The sequence below is a fragment of the Callospermophilus lateralis genome, chromosome 9, assembly GCF_048772815.1.
Source record: "Callospermophilus lateralis isolate mCalLat2 chromosome 9, mCalLat2.hap1, whole genome shotgun sequence".
NCBI lineage: Eukaryota > Metazoa > Chordata > Mammalia > Rodentia > Sciuridae > Callospermophilus > Callospermophilus lateralis.
Genome location: NC_135313.1, coordinates 61,008,855 through 61,032,612, shown reverse-complemented (window position 1 = coordinate 61,032,612; position 23,758 = coordinate 61,008,855). Strand labels below are relative to the sequence as shown.

Genomic DNA, 23,758 nt, shown 5'->3' with positions numbered 1-23,758 from the left:
GATAAAGCATTGCTGGGTTCAATCCCCAGTGGTGGGAAAAATACTTTTCCTTGAAAATTTAAAATAAAAATTTTGTCATATATGTATTATATACATTAATCCAAGTCACATTAAGAAACAGGTTTAAGCCTTAGTAATGACAGCAATTTTTTTCTTTTTTATATATTAACTTTATTTCAAAGGATACTATCTATCTTCAAACATATAGATTAATATTTATGCTATGTTACATATTGTAATTTATGTTCCATAGGATAACAGTTACAGATATTTCAATTCAAAAAGAGGGATTGGAAGAAAAAATAAGCGTCACCAAGCTGGGTATGGCAGGCACACCTATAGTCCTAGCTACTTGGGAGGCCAAAGCAGGAGGATCACTAAGACTAGGAATTCAAGGCCAGCCTGGATAACATGGCTCAAAACAAATAACTAAAACAAAAACAAACAAACAAACAAAACCCCCAAGTCATCAATATATAACAATTTTGACACCCATTTGGGCAAAATGTTTTTTAAATTAAATTTTGAACTCTAAGAATAATCTTTGGTGTTCAGTTTGCCCTTTGGGTTGTTGGTTCTATCCTCTGATGCCTTCTCACCTTTTCATGAAAGGTAGCACATATTTACAGATGAGACACTTGTCAGCCTGCTTCCTGTTGGTAGAATTTTGTAGGATCTGAAAGCCTTGACATACTACCCAGTTCCAAAGCCAATCCCACATTTGGATTAGTTTTCTATAACTACATGACAAATTTAGCAACTTAAAACAAGACATTTTCTTACCATTTCAGAAAGTCAGAAGTTCAGGCACAGCTTACCTGAGTCAGATCAGGTGTTACCAGGCTGCAATATACTGATTTTCTGGGGCTGCATCCTCATCAGAAGCTCACCTGGGAAAAGATCTGCTTTCAACCTCATTCAGATTGTTGGCAGATGTCACTTCCTTGCACCTGTAGGACTGAGACTTCTGGTCCTACAGTCCATAATAACATCTGGCTTCCTCAAGTTAGGGTTAAGCAGAAGAGTCAGGCTCCCTTTATTCTTCTGAGACCAAGTTTTATAACAAACGTGACATAGTCTTGGGAATGACCTCCCGTCATCTGAGCTATAGTCTATTGGCTAGAAACAAATTGTGAGTTTTACCCAAACAAAAAGGCATGTCATTGGGGGCCACCTTAGTATGCATCCTCTATGTGTTCCTTTGACTCCACTGTACTCTTCACCCTGACAAAAACCCTCATGGCATTTCATATTAATATCTTCAATACTTTTCAGAATCTGACATAGCTCTAGATAAAAATTTAAAGCTGCAGTTTTCCAACTTTTGTTCTCAGGACCCCATTATACTCTTAAAAATGTTATCCAGCTTTTGTTTATATGGTTGTTCAGTGCCAGAGCTGCAAACACCCCAACATACAGTTAACTGATCCCAAAGAAAGAATTTGGAAGACTCAATGTAGAGGTTTTGAACATTTTGTTATTCAACATTTTGTTACTCACCATTTTGTTACTCAGGCACTCCTCATCAGCCGTAGGCAGAGATACAATGGAGGGCTGCTCATGTCCCTACAAGCAGCATGCTCACTGTGTAGTTGGATTTCTTCAGATATTTTATAAGTACATTATTTTTTAAAATATTTATTCCTAAGTTTTGGGTAGACACAATATTTTACATTTATGTGGTGCTGAGGATCAAACCCAGTGCCTCTGGCATGCTAGGCGAGTGCTCTACCATTGAGCCACAATCCCAGCGCCTATAAGTACGTTCTTTTACTTCATAACCAGAGGTCACTCTGCTTTGGTTCTTACCTGAAGACTGGAGTCAAGGGAAAGAAGCCAGCTTCCTTTCCATTTCCTTCTTTAGAGTCCTTATCTCATTGCAGCCTTGCCTAGGCACTAATTAGTGTTTAACCCAACAATGGGCTACATGTATTTATATTTACTTTTTAAATAATTCATTTTAAAATAGTTACAAGGCAGGGGGTGTGCCTCAGTGATAGAACAATTGCCTAGCATGCATGAAGCCTAGGTTCAATATTCCCAGCACAAGAACGAAAAAGAGAAAGAAAGGAAGGACAGGTAACAATAACTTATTACATATTAACATATATAACTTTTTAAATTAGTTACATTTTCCAAAAAGTTCGCAAGTTTACATTTTTGCAAAAATTTTTAAATGTCTGGCTTATTAAAAGGCAGCTGAATTATTTTATCTGCTTTCACATTCAATTACAAAGCTTGAGGCCTCTGGAAAACTCCACTGTACATTCACCATCGAATAAGAGTTAAAAAGGCAGAAGTCTGCTTCACTTTATTATCATGCAAATAGGGTGACCTTGTGGGCCTCTGAAAGGATTTTGGGGGCACCTGCGACCTCAGATCGCTCTTTGTAAATCACTGATTGAAAGAAATGTCATGCGTTGAGAGAAGGAAGACACTTGGGATTCAAGAAAGTATTTACTGGGTGCCTGCTCTGTGCAGGAGTTGTTCAAAATGAACTAAATAGATCAGTGCATGGCCGTAGTTTGCACATGGTAGGACCGGCTGGAGTTGATATTTGAGCTGAGACTTCAGTGACAAAGAGCCGGCTACACAGAATTCTGGAAAAACAGCTTTCCAGACACTGAGAGGAGGCTCTCCAAAGACTGAGTCTGTCCGGTTCGGGTAGCCAGGAGAGATCGGAGAGGTGGGCAGGGCGAGATGGGGCGGAGCCCAGGTAAGGAATTTGGAGTTTTAAGTAAATTTCTTAACGGTGTAGGGAAATAGCGGGAGTGGTGGGATGGCTAAAGGATGTTTGGAGGCCAGGAAGGTCGTCTAGAAGTCAAACACCCTCCCCGCCTGCCTGCCTCAAAACGGCTTAGCGGGGTCAAAGTGTAGGAGAAAACGCGCGTGCTAACTCGCGGAAGCTTGGGTCTCGGCGCCCGCCGTAGACGTCGTGACAGACGCGGCCCGTTGCCTTGGAGTCCGCAAGACGCTGCTAGGCCTCCACCGCAGTGGAGAGGGGGGCCCGAAGGCCTCAGTCACCATGTCTGTGTTGGACGTACTTTGGGAAGACCGGGACGTCCGTTTCGACGTGTCCTCGCAGTGAGTCTCCGAGACGCCCCAGGAATGCACTGCCTGTAGAGGGCGCCGCGGCGCGAATTCTGGACCCGCGAGCTGGGCCTGCGCCTCTGCAGTTATCTGCGCGGGGCGAGGGTGGGGGGACCTTCTGGTCACTGCTGCTCTCCTGGGTCCGGCTCTACAGTAGGGAAGCGGCCAGATTCTACAAGTTCGGCCCCGCGCGGTCTGCGGTCGTGTCCTGGCCGCGGGACAGAACAGGAATGTGAACCCCACGTGGCAGGGACCACCCAATGATTTCAGTTTCGTGTGGTGGAAAGAACTTAGGCCAGGGATTCATGAAACCAGGCTCTAAGACTAGATCTGTGATAATGACACACATTGTGGGCCTTTGGACAAACGACCTCAGCATTCTAACCTCAAGTCTGTAAAATGAGGGGAGTAGGAGTGAACATTTTTCAAAGTTCCTAACTACATAAACTTTATGTATGTAGTAAGAAGCTCATCTAGTTATTCATCTAAGTCACCAACCGGAAGATGGAATTCTGTTTTGGAATCTCTCAAACAGAACCCCTGTTTTTGGAAAATATCATGCTTTAAAGAGAAGATGGTTAGAAACCACCTTTCCAAAAGTCCCGGGAAAAAAAATTCCCATTGGGATATTTAGTGTTGGAAATATTAAAGTAAGGTTCCTGGACTAATGGCATGGAGCTTCTGGCCACTTCCTATGGTTCCTTATCATGGATAGTACCTCCTTAGATGGGAAAATTAAATATTTATATATTTCTCAGGCTTTGTTGTGGCTGAATACAAAAAAACTAACATGCTATTAAATTCTTTACGATGTTGGAGAAAAAGGAATTTGTAAAATTACAAACCATAGTTACATATTACACACATTCTATGACTTTTTCTATTATTCTTGGAGGGCTCTTAATCCAAACAAGTCCATTTCATGAACATTTCAGTTTATTAATGAATTACCAAATGCTTATTATATACTGGTTATTATGCTGATAGCTATACATACAAAATAATAGGAAATGATACTCATGTACCCCTCCCATTTAGTGCAGGAGATACACATAGACAACTATAATACATGTGATAAGTATCATTCTGGAAAAAATGAACAGAAGAGAATAGGAACAGAGCAAATCAATGTGCCTGGGGAAGGCTTCAAAGAAGAAATAATTTGCATTAGACCTTAAAGGATAGCCAGAACCTTGTCAGTGTAGACAGAGTATTATAGAAAAAAAGGCGGGTGCGGGGGGAGGACTAAAAGCAGAGTCTTGGGGGTATATATAACCCTCTTTGACTAGAAGGCAGGTTGTGTGCCGAGACAGGTTAGCTGTACAAACAGAAATGTAGGTTAACTTCAGCTGAAGATTTTGGACTTCATATCTCAGCAGATGGATGACATGGAAGACTTTTAAGTAGAAAGTGATATGATCATATCAGGATTCTGAATAACTAATTGAGTTATCTCTATGGCAAATTTATTAGAAGGCTTTATCCAGTCCGGTAGTCTCTTAGTTCCTTGGGGGTGGGTGGGTTGGTTGGTTGACAGTCTAGAATTTCATCAGTCAGCAAACTATTCTTCATTCTGCTTCCTTTGTCTCATATATCTAATTGCTTGACAAGTACTGAAGATGTTTTGCATACAGCTCTTGAAACATTCCTTCCATAATTGCCTCATGTCCTTTCCTCTACTTAGAAACCTCTATGGGTTCTCTACTGACCACAGAACAAGCTCTGTACCTATTAGGGGATTCAAGATTCTTCATTATCTGGTTTCTTCTGAGTTATCCAAAATGTATTTCTCATACTACTTCTCAATACCTCTTCTTCCCTAGCCAGGCCTGTCTTCTCATATGCCCCAATCTTTTTTGTTTCTGGTCTTTAATTATGGACTATCCTGTCTTTCCCTTCTTAGTTCTCCAAATCTTACTCCTTTCCTTCTATTTCTAGCTTACTCTTAAGTGGCCTTGGTCACTCCAGGCATCACTGATCTCTAGCTTCTTGAAGACCTTATTTTCAAATGTATGAGAACTTGGGTACGATATCATCTATACTGTCAGCTGTTTCATATTCACGTCTCTTCTCCGCCTAAATAGATTTCAAGCAGATAGAGTTGTAGTTATAACACTAAAATGTTTATATTTATTTTAGACAAATGAAAACCAGACCTGGGGAAGTCCTTATTGATTGCTTAGATTCAATTGAAGATACCAAAGGAAATAATGGAGATAGAGGTGAGTATATTTGCTAATGTATTTTATATTTCTGGTTTAATTTACAGGTGTTGATTCATATTAGCTGGAGAATCTATGAAAGAGCATCATATGTAAATGTAATTATGAAAATAGAAGAGTTAAGTGCACAGGATTTTTTTTCAGACTTAAATAGAAGAAAGAGTAGGTATTAAACTTGTAGCCAATGGACAGTTTTCCCACAACTTCAGTCCATCAGTAAGCCCTGGTTTTGATGTCACCTTTATCCTACGTAACTGTTAAAATCTAGGAGCCCTATTTGTAAAAGTCATGGAATAGTTCTGACCCTTGGATCTGCCTGCTTAGATAAGGATATGGGGTAGTGAATGCAAGTAGGTCATAGCTGTGATATCTGAAGCCATGCTTCCTTTTAAGAAATCCAAGAGTAATGCACAGTACTTAAAATTGACACCTAGAGCGGCACACATGGAGAGAATTTAGTTTGCATTGTGAGCTCAAGTACTATGTGACTTATCTTTTAATAAAGAGCAGCCATGTCTGGACTGTAGAGTGCTCCCAAACCAAATTTTACCAAGATTTGAACTTAAAAGTCCAGGCTATATACAACAGCTGTCCATGGAACCAGTAACCAGTGATCAAGTTGTCCTGAAAGCATCAATACTATTTTTCAGTGAAAAAAAAAAAAAGAAGAAGCCTACTGCATCTTAAAAGTCTGGAGGAAAAGAAGCATAGGAGGGAGGGAAACAAACTTCTTCCTGGAAAGAAGAGAAATAAAAAGAGGAATACATCTTGTTGAGATAACAGGATCAGCATATTACTAGGGAAAGAACAATAACCCTTGTGGCAGAGCATGCTGATGGCTTTTTGGGTCTTCCTCTGGGAGACTTTCTTTCTTTTGACTTTCTTTCTTTCTTTTGGGGGAGGGCAGTATTAAGGTTGAACCCAGTGGTACTCTACCACTCAGTTGCATTCCCATCTCATTTTTTATTGAAAAATGATCTTGCTAAAATGCACGTGGCTCTCTGAGCCTTTCTTTTGGTCTGCTGTAGGGTAGTATGAGAGCAGCAAGTTTTGCTAAGACCTTCTCTGTGAGGGGAACCTCTCATCACCATCTGCTACTGGCAGCCTATCAGGCTAGGGTTCATCCTTAAAGGAGTGCTTAGAACATTTCTGAAATGTTTCCTTGTACAGTCAGACCTGGGTGAGGATGAAGTAGTAAGATCTAACCACAAGCAAAAAGTCTTGGCTTGTACCTTTGAGAGTAGAGTGACTGTACCTTAATGAAATCTGGATTAATTTATGAAGCCAAGAGAAATTTGGTCATTCTTGTACAGACTGGCAAGAACTCTTACTTGACAGTCCATCCTTCAATACAAAGATTATGATTAATAGAACATTTTTTGATTCATTAAGTACTTATTGAGTACATAATCCTGTACTAGTATTTTGGAGGAGGATGGGCAAAAAGCCTCCATAGTTGGAAATCTCCATCACAGTGCCTGAAATCATACTCTTAATAAAAATAAATCTGTGTGTTTGCACAGACCTCAAAAACCTTTGTTTAAGTAAAAATTTACTGGAGTTTGTAGAGCTTCTGGTTGATAAGGAGGTAGAAAAGGGAAGGTGAATCCTTCTATCCAACCACCTACCTCCCCTTCTTTCACGCAGTTTGAAAATGACCAAGTTAAGACATCAAGTTCAGGAGCCCCAATTTAAAACCGTAAGTACCCCAGAAGATTAGCACATTTAATCCATGTTCAACTGTAAATACCCTGCCATGAAATTATCTAATTAGCTTTGTGCACTGAAGCTGTGTGAGAATAAAATGAGCAGGTCCTCGCTGTTTGTTCCAGACTATGTTAATTGTTCTCTCCTCTTGTCCTTTTGGGTCTGGGCTGGGAGCAGGTCTGCTGGTTTACCCATGGTTCCTAATAACCCTCTCATATTTTTGTGATCAGTCCTTTTGCAAATAAACCTCTGTTATTTTGTTGAGCGTGCCCTCTATTTTCTCCTGAAACCCTCATCATCTTTGATCTTGTGTGATCCCTACACTCCATCCCTGCTGGCTTACATAGTATTTGTCAAACATAGTTTCCTCATCATCCAAATACTAACCAGGCCCAAATCAGATGAGATTGGGCACATTCGGGGTGGTATGGTCGTAGACTTATTTGTCAAACATAAGTCTATAATTTTCCACAATCTCCCTTGAGGAATGCCTTCCTTTAAAAATTTTTAGAACCTCCTTTTCAAACTGGGGATGTAGTTCAGTTGTAGATCAGTTGCCTTACATGTGCAAGGCCCTGGGTTCAATTCACAGTACTGCCAAAATTTTTTTAAATTTTTCATAGAACTTTTTTTTCTATCCCATCCTATTCCAGTATTCATGCAGGTCTAATTTTTCTGATTGTAGCCATCCTAGGGATTTTCAGGAAGGAAAGAGTATGATCTGGCTATAGATTACTCATCAAAAGAATTCTGTGGGCTAGGATTGTGGTTCAGTGGTAAAGCATTTGCCTATTTGCCTAGCATGTGTGAGCCACTAGTTTCAATCCCCAGCACCACATTAAAAAAATAAGTAAATAAGCAAATAAAATAAAGTTATTTTAAAAATTTATTAAAAGAATTCTGTGGTTATAATTTCATGGGTAAATGTTATGTTTAACAAAGTTAAATGAATTTTATTATTTCGGGAAATCTCAAAGCTATCCTAATATGCTAATTACATTGTAAATTTCTAAGACACATGGTTTACTATGCTTGGATTTATTTAACTTTTTTCCCCTTGAGGCATCTATAGGAATTACTATTCTACAGGACATACTTTGATAAATTAAATATTTCTAACTTTGTATTTCAGTATAAAAATATCAGGCTGATGTTCACTTCAGCCTATTCATCTCACATACAAAAAATTAGGTATATAAATGTGGCTCATTAAACGAGAACTAGTAAGAGAACACTCATTTGACAGGGATTAGTGTGTATATCAGAGTTCATTGAAAAGTGGTTTTTGTTTGTTTGTTTGTTTTTGTTTGTTTGTTTTGGTACCAGGGATTGAACCTAGGGACACTTAACCACCAAATCGCATCCCCAGCCCTTTAATTTTTTGAGACAGAGTCACACATAGTTGCTTAGGGACTCGGAATGTTGCTGAGGCTGACCTTTAACTTGTGATCTTCCTGCCTCAGCCTATCAAGATCCTAGGATTATAGGTGTGTGCCAACAAGCCTGACTGAAAAGTGTTATTTCAGTGAATAGTTTTTCAGTTATACTATACCATAACCATTCTTAGTTGTACACATGTGAACTGCTGAGACCCCAGAAAACTTTCCAACAAGACAAAACAAGTCCACAATTCTCATTCAATGTGAATTAAGGTAGTAATAGTGAATACCTGTGTCCCTTCTACAACTCAGATTTTGTTTCTCTGAAATTCTGAATCATACATTGTATACCTTACATAGGATAGATGTGTATGAAAAACATACATAGATGTTGCTGCTGATACCTCATTGTGTACTGCAAAAATGGGTCCTACTTAAACTAATTAATTTTTGTTTGCTTGTTTATTTGTTTCCTTTTAGGAAGACTCTTAGTAACAAATTTAAGAATTATCTGGCACTCTTTGGCATTGCCCAGAGTCAATCTTTGTAAGTATCCTCGTAAGATAAAACTCTTAAGGAGAAGAATTCCTTCTCATGGAACTTGAATGGTAGCTTTTGATACCAAACACAGCTTTGCCATGAAATATGTGGAAGTCTAGAATTGCTAAAAACTTCAGAAGTCCTGGATTATCCACAGATTACATCAAAATACAAAAGAAACAATCCATTCTTATTTTTTAGCTTGTCCATTTTGTGTCTTAGACATGCATAAGATTAGGGATTTTATACTGATTATTTTTTTTCTTTCTTTTTTGCCTTTGACAACTTGGTATATAATCTGTATCAAGAAATCCCAAAAAAGGGAGATGTAAGCTTTAATAAAAGTAGAGTCTTCGTTGTGTTAAATTTGTTTCACTTATTTTAAAAAACTATTTTAGACAATTCAGCTTGTCTTTTTCTTTTGGTGTAGTGGTGTTAATATTTTCACTGAATAATGCTGTATAGGTTTTATTAAAGCAAATTTCCTTTTCCCCATATATTTGTTTATTCAAAGAGGCAGAACCAAATCTCTAGTTCTTTTATAATTTACTTTTAAATTAATAATTATTTCATAAAAATTTTAAAAGTTTTTATTTCTGTTTATGTTTGAGTTTTTAAAACTGTTTAAAGTTTTATATATATATATATGATATATATTTTAAAGTGTTTTTTTCTCAGTTTACTTTATCATACTGCTTAAATTCTTTGGTTTTAAATTTTAGCTATCGGTTACAACTGCATATTGAATATTACAACAAGGACTGCTAACTCTGTAAGTCTGAAAAATCATATTGAAATATATGTATAGTGAAGAAACATTAGAAATGTGAATTCAGTGTTAGTTTTCACTTAATGAGAAATTGTTCTTCAAATACAAACCTTTAAATAAATTTGTCTTTACAGAAATTACGAGGTCAAACCGAAGCTCTTTTTATACTAACAAAGTGTAACAGCACTCGCTTTGAATTTATATTCACAAATTTGGTTCCTGGAAGTCCTAGACTTTTTACTTCTGTGATTGCAGTACATAGGTATAGTATTTGTTTATTGATTTTTGGATATTTTAAGGTAATTTTATGACATAAAGTTTTAAAGGATAAAGTTTAGAAGTATGACACTCTCTTTCTCCAAACTTTATTGCAAATATCCTGAAGATACTTAGAACATTCTTATCATTTAATAAGCATTCTGAAGGAATTTATAAAAAACTTGTAAGGACTACTGAAGACTCATAAAAATTTGTAATGAAGATTCTATTAAATTAGCTGCCAAGGTAAATAAAATGAAACAGAGATTTCATTCAATGTCAGTGAGTTGGATAATTCAATTAAAGAATTAAAAGATCATTTTTATACAGAAATATACATATTAGTATTTTGTTTTGTCATTTGTTGATTTCTTCTCTTTTCACTACTTTGATTTTTTTTTAACCAGCTTTATATACCATGATTTTTGAGAAAAAGTTTGATTAATATGACAGGATAAAATATTGTTTAATTTGTATTTATTTCACTATTAGTGATGCCAAAAATTTTCATATAAATCATATATTTCTGGCTATTTGTAGTTTTTGATTATAAATTTTTTAATTATACCATTATCAGTCATATTTCTTAGTTTCTTTTCTCTCTTCATCCCTCTTCTTCTCTCCCCGCTCCTAGAATCCTCTTTGGAATTTGTTTAGATTCATTCAGTTTTCTGTACAGAAGTAGATGCAAGCATAATGTTTTCAGGTCACAGTAAGAAAAGTTAACTGGACTTCTGTTTATATTAAAAGATGATGATACCTTTGACTAAAATAGGGAAATTAAGAAAGGAATAGGTTAGTGAAATAAAATGTATAAACACTACATTAAAATGACAAGAGTCACTTAAAAACAGCAATACTATAGTAACACAGCCACATCAATGTTTATAACAGCACAATTCACAATAGCTAAATTGTGGAACCAACCTGGATGCCCTTCAGTAGATGAATGGATAAAGAAACTGTGGTAAATATATATATTTTCTATGGTATATTACTCAGCATTAAAATTTAATTTATCATAATAATTATTTGAATGATTTACTTAAGTACTAACAACTATACATTTTAGTAGATAGGTAAATGTAACTGATCAACTTCTACCATTGTATAATATTCATGTGTCATGAAATATATTTCTGTTGAATTTTTCCACCCATTTAAAAATGTTAAAATCACTCTGTAAGGGCTATATAAAAAGAGGTGGCAGGCCAGATTTAGCCCCAAGGCCATAGTTTACCAATGCCTGTTTTAGTTTATAACTTAGATATCACTTTTTGAAATCTTCCTTTTGTATGTTCCTTATGCAAGCCTGTCCTTAAGAATTACATTCCAAAATTGTTACTATTCTAAATTACATAGCTTGTCTATATCCTCCCCCATTAGATTGAGGGCTTTATAAAGGTAGTGATGGAATTATTCTATTCACAGTTAGTGAACACATTTTCAGTGTGGACTGGTCTTTTGTTTCTTCTTTTTTGTAGAGCATATGAAACTTCTAAAATGTATCGTGATTTTAAATTGAGAAGTGCGCTAATTCAAAACAAACAACTAAGATTATTACCACAAGAACACGTATATGACAAAATCAATGGAGTATGGAACTTATCCAGTGATCAGGTATTAAACAAAAAACCAATGAACCTTTTAAGACTTTGTTTTGTAATCTTTTTTTTGTTCATCATTGGGTTTGTGTATTCATTCCACTTTGTTAAAATTAGGCTGAGGTTTTGGCTCTGTGGTAGAGCACTTGCCTAGCATGTGTGAGGCCCTGGGTTCGAGTCTCAGCACCACATATAAATAAAATAAAGATCCATTTAAAACCAAAATAAATATATTTTAAAAAAATAAAATTAGCATTATTGCTCTTGATAAATTAGTATTATAGCTTTTGATATGAAATGATATTCTGATTTTTATATTTTTCTGGACTTGTGCTCTTTTCAGCAACTTTTGTTCTATGTAAAGTTGAGAGCTGGAATGGACCTTTGAGATCATGTTTAATATAGTCTCTCTTAACTCAGATGATAAACTGAGGCCCCAAAGAGTTAAGTGCCCTTGCAGGTGTAGCCCATCCAGAGCCATAGTTTTCCCCCTATATTATGCTACCCTCTACATTTTAATAACATAGGCTGATGGAGGAGAACCATGGTATGGACAGTCATAGAAGCCTTTTAATCTGGTATTTAGGGAACTAAGCATATACTCATTTGGTGAACCCTTTAACTCATCATTTTCATCTGCGCTTAAATGACCAGTTGGAACATGTAAGCAATTAATAATTGTGGAATAAGTTACACATCAATTTATAGAGAAAATTTTATCTCAGAATAGTTTTTAGATTTCATGTATGTTACCACCTAGATTAGACTGATAACCACTGTGGTAAAGTTATAACATTTGAGTGAAGAGCTTCTTGCTAAGAATTAAATCATGCTCAAACTGTGATAAAGTTTCTATAGGACATAGACAGTTTCCCTTCTGAAAACTCTTTATCTTTTAGATAAGAGGCAAGCATACTTTTTCTTTGAAATGTCAGATAATATATTTTTTACACAGTTAAGGGTCTGGCTCAATGGTAGAGTGCTCTTCTAGCATGCATGAGGCCCAGAGTTCAGTCCTCAACACCACAAATAGGTAAGTACATATGTACATACTGATATTTTATGCTTTTCAGGCCATACAGTGTTTGTTGCAATTGCTCAGTCTTGCCATTGTAATGTGAAACCAGCCATAGACAATATATAGAGAACACATGGCTGTGTTTTTTGTTTTTTGTTTTTTGAAAATTTTTTTAGTTGTGGATGGACACAATATCTTTATTTTTATTTATTTATTTATTTTTATGTGGTGCTGATGATCGAATTCAGGGCCTAACATGTGCAAGGCAAGAGCTCTACCACTGAGCTATGACCCCAGCCCATGGCTATGTTTTAATGAGGGAAACAAATTTAAATTTTTTATAATAGTTACATGTCATGAAGTATATTTCTGTTGAATTTTTCCACCCATTTAAAAATGTTAAAATCACTCTGTATGGGCTATATAAAAAGAGGTGGCAGGCCAGATTTAGCCCCAAGGCCATAGTTTACCAATGCCTGCTTTAGTTTATAACTTAGATATTACTTTCTGAAATCTCCCTTTTGTGTGTGCCTTATTCAAGCCTGTCCTTAAGAATTACATTCCAAAATTGTTACTATTCTAAATTACATAGCTTATCTATATCCCCCCCCATTAGACTGTGGGCTTTATAAAGGTAATTATTCTTTTCACAGTTAGTCTTACCACATAGCATTGCACCTGGCATTTTTGATTAATTAAAAAGATGTTCTCAGATACAAAAATGTATCATTTTTATTGAAAAATAAGTCAATTTTGGGGAGACTGAAGTAGGATGATCAAAAGTTCAGGCCAACCTGGGCAATTTAGTGAGATCCTGTCTCAAAAGAAAAAAAGGGTTAGGGATGTGGCTTGGTAGTTAAGTGCTACTGGGTTCAATCCCTGATTAAAAAAAAAGAAAGAAAGAAAGAAAAAGAAAAGAAAGGAAGAAATGCTTATTTTGTTCCAGGTACTGTGCTAATGGCTTTATTTACATGGATTATTTAATGAAATCCCCTTTTATGTTTGACAAAATGCACCAAGAAGAAATTTGCCCAGGTCAGACAACTGCAATGATTTAATGATTAATGATTCCAGAGTCCAGGTTCTCAGTCATATGATTATATTGCCATTCAGTATGTGATGGAGTCATTGATGCCATAGTGATTCTGGTATTAATCTGCTGCTGTGATAAGAATTATTTGGGCATTTAGAAAATAAAAATAGATATTTAGACAAATTATCATTGGTTTATCTCTAATTACTCTCTTTTACAGGGAAATCTAGGAACCTTTTTTATTACCAATGTGAGAATCGTGTGGCATGCAAATATGAATGATAGTTTTAATGTCAGTATACCATATCTGCAAATTGTAAGTACATGTAGTTTGGTAACATTATTCAAGTATAGAATAAATAATTTCTGTTCAACAGTTAATAGTGCCATTGAGATTAGATGCATTCTCTCTCTTTCCCTTTTTATGTGGCATATTTTTAGTGGAAGATAGACATAACTTTATTTATTTTATTTATTTATGTGGGGTTGAGGATTGAACTCAGTGCCTCACATGTGCTAACCAGGCACTCCACCACTGAACCATAGCCTCAGCCCTCCAAACATTATTAAAGCCAGAGAATTCATCAATTCTGTGAATGAACTGCTTAATTTCTGATATAGAATGTAATGCATGCTGGATTCATACTCCAGGTTTAATGAAGAAGTCAAGATGATTTTTAATGGTAATACTTTTAGCTTAAGTTCAGTTAAAGCTATTAAACTTCAGAAAAAGAATTGACTATATCTGATATCAATTTGTGAGTAGGTAGGTAGTTACTTTATGCTGTGATATATATGTGATTCAGTGAAAGAAATAATAAACTCAATACACTTTTATATAAAAGTTCATTTTATATAAACAAACTATTCAATTCTAATCCGAATTAAATGGAACATAAAAATAGTAAATGAAAATCCTGTGCAGTTGCAGTTATCATATGATAATCACCCTTGTTGTAGGATACAAATAGTCTTAAGACTAAGAAGTTTGGGCTGGAGTTGTGGCTCGGTGGTAGAGCATTTGCTTAACATATGTGAGGCACTGGGTTTGATCCTCAGCACCACATAAGAAGATAAATAAATTAAAAATAAAGGTATTGTGTCCATCTACAACTAAAAAAATTGTTTTTAAAAGACTAAGAAGTTTTGGGGCTGGGGTTGTGGCTCAGCGTTAGAATGCTCATTTAGCATGTGTAAGGCCCTGGGTTCGATCCTTAGCACCACATAAAAATAAATAAAATAAAGTGTTTTTTAAAAAGACTAAGAAGTTTTATTAATATTCATTGAGTAGATAAAGAGAATTCTTGGCCTATGAGAAGGATATTTCTTTGCAAATATTCCCAAGCCTGTTTTGCTACATCTTGATTTCTGAGCAACTTTAAAATATCTGATCATTCATTCATTTGCCAAATATTAAGCATCTACTATGTACTAGAGATAGTCATGAGAAATCATAAACCAACACATAGTTCCTGCCATCAGGAGTTCTCAGTCTGGTGAAGGAAAGCAAAACATAACATTTGATACGAAGAAAATGATTTCTGGCCATCTAAAGAAATATGAGAATTTGTAATCAGGGTGGGAAGGTATAACAGTTTATATAGATATTTGATAAACCAGTGTTTTATACTGTTCATTGCTGTTTTATATTGCATTTGTATGTTCTATAGTTTGCCTAACCTAGCCTCTGTTATGCTGAATATTTACTGAGTAGTAAACAACCTTGTGCATTCTGTTCTTCAAATAGGATATTTTTTGTTTAAGAATAGAGTTGCCAAATACAGCCTCTGGAATGAATTCAACTGGCCCAAACAACTTGCAATATGATATCATCACACTTTTTCACTGTAGCAGTCATATTCTAACTTCAGCTCTTTATAAACTTCTTGCCACTTCTATCAGCCCGTGTCATCTAGATTACAGCCAGGGTGCCTGTGTTTTATGGTTCTAAACTGGAACTATGTAATGATGATATATATAAAGTAGGTGGATGAAAAGATTGGTTTTCATAAGAATTTACCATTAAAACCTTTCTCCTTTCTTCTTTCTTTTTCTAAGTCTTTCTCTCAACTTACAGTGCCTGTCTGTCTGAAAGTGTGATATGCCATTACCTGCCACATATGACTAATCATGGGCCTTTGGGCTGTCATAATATTAGGTTCTCTCCACGGTTCTCCCTTTCTCCATCAGCTAGTACGTCTTACATCTCTTTCTGTAGGCCCTATCATTATGCTTCTACTCCTCCTCCTTCCTCTCAAGATTAGTATCTTCCTTCTGATCAATCTTAATCCTCATGTCACATTTATCAACTAATGTCAATTGCACTTTATCTATCCCAGCCTTTCTTGATGGCCAGTGATGAGTGCCCATAAACTTATTTTTTTTTTAATTAGTGGATATGGACATTTTTAGAATTTAGTCACCTGGAACATGAGAAACAGTAGGCACATATGACTTTTAAACTAATCCAGCCTTAGGAAACTACAAAAGACACTGGATCATCATAACCGAAAGATCGATGGATTTTTGTGTAAAATATTGAGAAAAGTTGCTGATTCCATTGAATTGAAGGATATTTGAGTCAGACAATTGAGTACATATTTTAGAGATATTATCTTTGTATTTTCTTACAAGTTTGCCACCTTATATGTGGGTCTTGTTCATTTATGAGCTCTCTGGGGGTTTCATAAAGGAAGGTAAGATATTCTATTCTTGAGATTATGAAATAAAGACATGCATTTTTTTTCTTCTTCATTTTATATCCAGCGTTCGATAAAGATTAGAGATTCAAAATTTGGTTTAGCTCTTGTCATAGAAAGCTCTCAACAGGTAAGATGTTTTACATTTTTATTAATCTTTTGTAGGCTTTTAAAACTATGTGATGCTGTAGGTTTTTAATTTTATGTATATAGTAAGCAGTTTACATCCAAGAAGAATATTACCTATAATATGAAGGTATATCAAGTGTTTAAAGTGTTATAGTAAATTGTCTCCATAGAAGAATCCTATGTTTTTTAGTTGGGACAGATAATCATTATCATTATGATCATCATTTTTATTTTTATTTGCTTGCAGTACTGGGGATTGAACTCAGGGTCTCACACACTTTAGGCAAACACTCTACCACTGAGCTACATCCCTACTTCTTTTTATTTTTTTTTTTGAAGACAAAGCCTCTCACAGTTGCTGAGACTAGCCTGGAACTTCTAATCCTCCCAAATAGCTGATATTTCAGGACTGTGCCACTACATCCCACTCACTTTTATTATTAATGATAGAATCAAGTCACTATGCTAAATGCTTTTCATACATACACCCAATCTAACAACTCTATGATACACTTACTATTTTTCACCACTTGACAGTGAAGGAAACAGGCCTAGAGAAGTTAAGAACCTTACTCATGTCCTCAGATCTGATTCACAACAAAACTTTCTTTACATAGATATATATAGAAACATATATATCCATTCTGTTTGAGAATTTATATTCTCACATATGCCATGTTTTTGCAGGAATTTTTCTTAGGGGGAGGGTACTTGGAATGGAGCCCAGGGGCATTATGCCACTGAACTCCATCTAACTCTTTTTATTTTTTATTTAAAAGACAGATTCTTGCTAAATTGCTAACACTTGCAGTTCTTATGCCTCAGCCTCCCATACTGCTGGGATGTCAAGCATGCACTACCATGTCCAGATGCAGAAATATATTTAAATAAAACATTTAAAATGCATTTTTTTTAAAAGTGAGTGATAAGGGCTGAGTTTATAGCTCAGTGGTAGCATACTTACATAGCATGCACAAGGCCCTGGGTTCAGTTCCCATTTCTGGGGGAAAGAAATTGAGTTATAAAATCACTTCTAAATTAAAATACCAATGTCTACTCACTCCTTTACCATGACCTATATCTCTGTTTACTGAGTGCTTACTATGTCCCAGGAACTGTATCAAGTGTCATATATATATATATATATATATATATATATATATATATATATATATATATTATATAAATAAAACAACTTGATCAGCATTTTGTGTTAGAAAATTAAGGCTTAGAAAGGTTACGGAAAGTAAGTTTCCAGGCATCGTACAGCTTGTAAATTAATTGTAGAATCAGAATTTGACACTAAAAAGCATATGCTCTCAACCCAAAGCAAATGCTCTTACGAGTTATACTATGCTACTTTCTAACATTTCTCTCTAACAACCTATCCTAGTCAAGTTTCTTTCCTAATTTTTTAAGGAGGTAGCCTAAGGCCACTTCTTTTCTTCTTTTAATATATATTCCTTTTCAAGGCCTAGCTCTAGAAAAACTTAAGTTTCCTTGGCCTTCACAATCTATAGTGTTTTTTTTTTAATATTTGAAGATCAGTTTATATTTACAAATGAAATCATGTGACATCTGGACATGCTTCAGAGTAATCCTGAGTGGTTAGGTGGATGGGAGATCAGGTGAGGGAGTAGTTAGAAAGTCAGCCACATGTTGCTACAGTTTGAAGTTCCATGATGACTGTGAGGGGGCTCATTATACTCTCCTATTTTCATATGTATCTGACATATTTCATAGTAAGGAGTTTAATTTTTAAAAAATCAAACTTATCGCTGTATGTGATGACGAATGCCTATAATCCCAGCAACTTGGGAGGCTGAGGCAAGAGAATCACAAGTCTGAGGCCAGCCTCAGGTGAGCCCCTAAGCAACTTATTGAGACCTGTGTAAAAAAATAAAAAGAGCTAGAGATGTGGCTGAGTGGTAAAGTGCCCCTGGGTTTAATTCCCTAGTACCAAAAAAATCAAGCTTACATGTTGTGCTCTACAACATGTAGATGATTACAGCTAAAGTTTTATCATATACTACAAATGTCATTTCTTGGGCTTGTTTTTTTGTTTTTCATTATTTTTTCTTGTAGAGTGGAGGATATGTTCTTGGCTTTAAAATAGATCCTGTGGAAAAACTACAGGAATCAGTTAAAGAAATCAATTCACTTCACAAAGTCTATTCTGCCAGTCCTATATTTGGAGTGGATTATGAAATGGAAGAAAAGGTAATTTGTTCAATATGTGAAATACAGAGTTTGCTGAATTGCCTTCCAACTTCCTATAAAATTCAGATATAAAAACATTCCGTACAGTTTAACTTTAAACTGTTTTAAATGATGAATATACAAACTCTGCTCAAGTAGGAATGGCCCCAGGACCACCTATAATTGGTGACCATTACCTGTTTTCTAGCAGGCTGCCTCCTCATCATTCTCCCATACCTGTCTTTTAGGTGATCAGCCTATCCAGAAAGATCTCTCTGTTCAGGCCTCCTCTGATGGGGACAGATGAGTCTCGCACTCTGTCAGCTTTATTTTCATTCAACAGAAGCCCCCCATTAGCATGGGCAAGCTTTCCATGCCTTATGGATACCATTATATTCTCCCTTGCCCTGTAGTACAGCACCTGCCAGAGTCTGCTTTGTGAACATGGCCTGTATTCATCCCTATTAATCAGAGCTTCTGCCATACTAGCTTTAGTTTTTTATTTATTTATTTTGTTGTTGTTTTTGAGATGGTGTCTGTGTTCCCCAGGCTGGTCTTGAATGCCTGGGCCTGAGCAATCAATCCACTGCCTCAGCTTTCCAAGTAGACTATAATCATGTGCCACCATGTCCAGCTAGTTTTGAAATATTTTGAATATAATGCCTATACATCGGCTCTTTTCCTTTCTCATGATTTCTTATTGCTGTCCGAGTTCCTGCTCTCCAGGTATTTTAACTCTCTCTTGGTGTGATTTACCTCTTCAACTGGGATCCTGGCTATCCAGTCTGTCACTGGTGTCTTCATTGTATACTCTGTCACTGATACTCTTAAAAGAGGCTCTGCCTCTGGTGCCCTTGCTATCTGCTGTACCGTTGGGATCCTCACTGTCCATTCCATCAGAGTGCCCTCACAATCTGCTCTATTGTCACTGCCCTTTCTGTCTTCCCTGTCATGATCCCATCACTGACCACTCTATCACAGGTTCTTTTGCTCTCTGTTCCTTTGCTGGGGCCTTCGCCGTACTCTCTAGTGCTGGTGGCCTTTCCATCCACTCTTTAATCAGTACCCCTGGTGATATTCAACCTGTGGAGCCATATCAGTGGTAAAGCACCCTTGGAATCAATCCCTAATACAAAAAAAAAAAAAAAAAGAAGAAGAAGAAGAAGAGAAAAGAAAAAAGTGAGAGTTTTTTTTTTCTTTCTTTTTTTTTTCTGTTCCTTCTTTCTTTCCTTCCGCCCCTCTCCCCCATCTACACTCACCATCCCACAAAGCCCTGTGATTGAACAAAGGACTCTGTGCATTGGTAGGCAAGCACTTCACCACTGAGCTATGTCCCTGGCCCTGAGAGTTTTCCCTTTAAGAATCCCCCCTAAGGACTGGGGCCTTAGCTCAGTGGCAGAGCGCTTGCCTAGCATGCCTAGCATGCTTGAGGCACTGGGTTTGATCCGCAGAACCACGTAAAAATAAACAAAATCCATCTACCACTATTAAAAAAAAAATAAGGAATTCCCCCTAAGTATACAAATTTGTGTAAATCCCACTCTGGAACTTTTTGATGATGTTGACTAAATATTTAAAAGCTTAGGTTTAACTAATTTATTACTTAAGTTAGTATTAACAACAGAAGAATGTAAGACTCAGTTATAATTGTTATCTTTTTACAAGCACTTATGGCTCTCAAAGTACATTTTTCTAAAATGATTTAATTAATATTGTTTCTGATGCATTTTGACAATTGTTAATTTTTTTTTTTTTTTTTTTTTTTTTAGCCACAGCCCCTTGAAGCTCTGACAGTTGAACAAATTCAAGATGATGTAGAAATAGATGCTGATGATCACACGGATGCTTTTGTGGTGAGCGTCTGAAAGGAGAACTATTAAATTTCTTATGATTTGTATCTTACTCATATTTAATTAAATAATGTTGTGTGTAAAACACTGTAGAACTCGAGCCTTTTGACATGAGTTTGAGGATAACTTTTTTTAGGTGAGGGAATTTCTTTTTGTGACAGTACTTTTAAATTACCAAAGCAGAAAATAGTTTTGAGAATAGTTATTCAGAGGATTTTAGACATGTGAAAAGTTTTTTCATACCTTAGCATAAAAGAAAGTTAAATATTATAGTTAATTAAATTAATTTAAAATCTGTGCTGTTCATAGTTAATTTTTATGAGATGCTTCCCTTAATTTATATTAATTTTAGGAAAGCATATGTATTTGAAGAATAAGCTTTCCTATTCTGAATTGGTATTAGTTAATTAATAGACAATATAATAATAACGCTTTCTCCATACTGTGGTCTATGAGTCTGACCAGAATACCTCTCTGGTAACAAATATTTTCACATGCATTTGCTGACACACAGAAGTATTGATTGCTTTGTTTTGTTTTGCCACCATCTTCTACCAAAAGTAAAGAAGAAATGTTATAGTTCTTATGTTATTCTTTTTATCTCCCTTCTACTTGGCAATGCTAATTATACATTAATTACAAAGCACATTTGTTTATAAAACTTAAAGCATAACTCTTATAGACATTAATATTGATTGACAGGAGAAATAAATTTTGAGGCCAGGATTATAGAGAAGAGAAAACCATTATTATACAATAACAATGTATGTAATACAATGTATGTAACTATTACACAATAACAATGTATGTAATACATTTAGTTACAGAATCATTCTGCAAACTAATTGCCTATTCCTTAGCCCACTGATCTATTTTATGTTATATTGACATGTAATTTTCTTTATCTTTTAGGCTTATTTTGCTGATGGCAATAAGGTAAGAAAATTTTAGCTATAGTATATTTTTTGAAGTTTCTATATTCCAACATTTAGCATTCACAAACTTATGTGAAACCTATTTTTTGTTTTTTTCCTCTTCCTTGCCCACCTTCTCTATTCCCCATCTTATCCTCTTACCTCCCAAAAAGCAACAGGATCGTGAACCTGTATTTTCAGAAGAACTGGGGCTTGCAATAGAGAAATTGAAGGATGGATTCACACTACAGGGACTTTGGGAAGTAATGAGTTGATCTTGAGTTGAGCTGGATTTCTATTTAAAGATATCTCAAGATTACAGACACTAGTCGCCTACTATAAGGCATGGAATAGTTTTTATATTTACAGCTTTTATATTTAAAGCTTTTAAGAGAGTTTTTTAATGATTAAGAAAAAATATTTTTAGAAAACTCTCAGTTTTCTAAAAATTATATCTAAAATTGTAATTGAAATGTATCTAGCTTGTAAAATGTTTATTTTGTATCTAATACTTGTATAAGTTTCCAGATTTTAAATGACTGTATTATGTTGGGTTTAATAAAGAATTTATGCAGCACCATTTAATGTTTTGAAAGTATTATTTTAAAAAATAAGTATTCTTATGAAATAATCAAAAAATTCCTTTTAATTATAAAAAAATCTACTTTAAATGTATTATCACATAACTCCAAATGTAAGCCAACTCTAATACAAATTACAAACTTTGAACATGTCATTTTTAGGGGATCATTTTTGTAAAAACTAAAAAACAATTATAACTGTGGTGTACCTCAATCTCTGTAAATGTTTTGTATGCTAGTTTATAGATAATTTCAATATAGTTTTGGCAAGAGTAGATTGTTCTTATAAGGAAATAGTTTTGTCTACTTAAGGACTTTTTTCTCATTTTGATTCATTGAAATGTTTTTTGAGTTTTAAAAAATAATCTATTATTTTTCTGATTTCTTGGTTAGGTATAATTTGGTGACCTCTCTGGCACCATTCAGTGTTTTTGGCTACTATTTCAGTTTAAAAAACATTGTACAGAACCTTTGTCAAATAATTGAAATTAGCCAAAGTAGCCCTCTTTCCCTAATGGGAAAGGAATGAGTATATAAAAACATTTACAATAAGATGCAACTATGTGTCCAAATATAGACAGACATAGGAGGACATAGTGCTAACCTGAGTTTATTAAAAATCAATGAACAAAAACTTCAAGGGAAAAGACTTCCACATTTTTAAGAAATGTTATAATAACCTATAATAGGGAGTCACAAATAAAATACCACCATAAATATTATTTAAATACTACTTTTTAAGCAAAAGAGGCCTTTATAAAATTGCCAGCTACTAAGGAATTATCTCAAATGTCATATCAAGGAGTTTGCATCTGACTCACTAATCTTTTCAAATGTTAGGTGTTACGTGTAGGGAGAAATAAATGAGTCATTTATTGTTTAAACAAGGGAGCAGCTGTTGGTTTTTTTTCTAGTGTGTTAAAACCTTTAGTGACATCTATAAATGGAAAAAGAATCAATGAGCTCTTCTTTCAGCTGTTGTTTTAGCAGCTGACAGTACCATTGACTTCACTGTGATGTAAAATAAAAGAAAAAAAGCCTTTACTCATGAATAGAAACCTTGAAGATTAAAAATACATAGTTCTCTGATCTGGGGGCATTCATCATCCAACAAATATTTATGGAGCACCCATAAGGCCTAGAGACTATAGCATTGAACAGCACAGAATGAACAAAACCTGTCTTCATGGAGCTTCTGTTCTTTGGGGCACATTTAAGAATACCAACTTTTGAAATTATAGTATTTCTAAAGCTCTACTGAGTTTAGATTATGATTATGTAATAAAGTGTTTTGTGAAGAAGTATATACCATCTATGTATGGGCAAAGGTTCAATTATTTTAAATCATGACTCATACATCCCATAATAGTGTTCCCTTATAATCGATACTTAATATGGGTGTATGTGCATATATAATAAAATACATATTTTACTTTATATAAAATTAAAATTATATATATTTACATATATATTTTTTAAATAAGATCTGTTTTCTAAACCCTATGGCTGATATAGCACTTCATTCTGATTTTGCTGTGTTCTGTTGATGACATTGTTCTCATAGGGTTATATCTGTCCTGTTTCTTAACTTTTACTTAATGAAAGATAATTTCAACACTGGAAATTACAGAATACCTGTAGTGATCACATTTGTGTGTGGGAGTCTTTCTCTAGTGTTGATGTTTGCCTATTTTTCTTCAGTCTGAATGATTTATTCTTTTGCCTTCATTTTAATTAGTATTATTTGCCACATTCAATCCTTTGCA

General features: G+C 35.1%; 1 protein-coding gene across 4 annotated transcripts; it reads left to right on the top strand.

Annotated features, from left to right (window-relative positions):
• The first annotated feature begins 2,972 nt into the window (after positions 1–2,972).
• Positions 2,973–21,939, top strand: Bbs5 (Bardet-Biedl syndrome 5). 4 transcript variants are annotated; one of them, XM_076866315.2, is made up of 12 exons: positions 2,973–3,084; positions 5,230–5,312; positions 8,879–8,944; positions 9,661–9,710; positions 9,842–9,969; positions 11,450–11,585; positions 13,841–13,936; positions 16,387–16,449; positions 18,534–18,668; positions 20,417–20,500; positions 21,410–21,433; positions 21,585–21,939. In XM_076866315.2, the coding sequence occupies exons 1-12, from the start codon at positions 3,026–3,028 to the stop codon at positions 21,684–21,686; spliced, it is 1,026 nt and encodes a 341-aa protein (XP_076722430.2). In that variant the 5' UTR covers positions 2,973–3,025; the 3' UTR covers positions 21,687–21,939. The 4 variants fall into 4 exon arrangements, with proteins under 4 accessions (XP_076722430.2, XP_076722432.1, XP_076722431.1 ...); XM_076866317.1 differs by lacking the exons at positions 2,973–3,084; positions 9,661–9,710 and adding exons at positions 6,960–7,011; positions 10,860–10,932; XM_076866316.1 differs by lacking the exons at positions 2,973–3,084; positions 9,661–9,710 and adding an exon at positions 6,960–7,011 and having other exon boundaries at positions 21,585–21,938.
• The last annotated feature ends 1,819 nt before the right edge of the window (positions 21,940–23,758 follow it).

Bases quoted from the DNA above. Each gene is read 5' to 3' on its own strand.
- Bbs5 (XM_076866315.2), top strand. From the start codon at position 3,026: ATGTCTGTGTTGGACGTACTTTGGGAAGACCGGGACGTCCGTTTCGAC. The intron at 3,085-5,229 runs GTGAGTCTCCGA...TATTTATTTTAG, and splicing joins CGTTTCGACGTGTCCTCGCA to ACAAATGAAAACCAGACCTG. The intron at 18,669-20,416 runs GTAATTTGTTCA...TTTTTTTTTTAG, and splicing joins ATTATGAAATGGAAGAAAAG to CCACAGCCCCTTGAAGCTCT.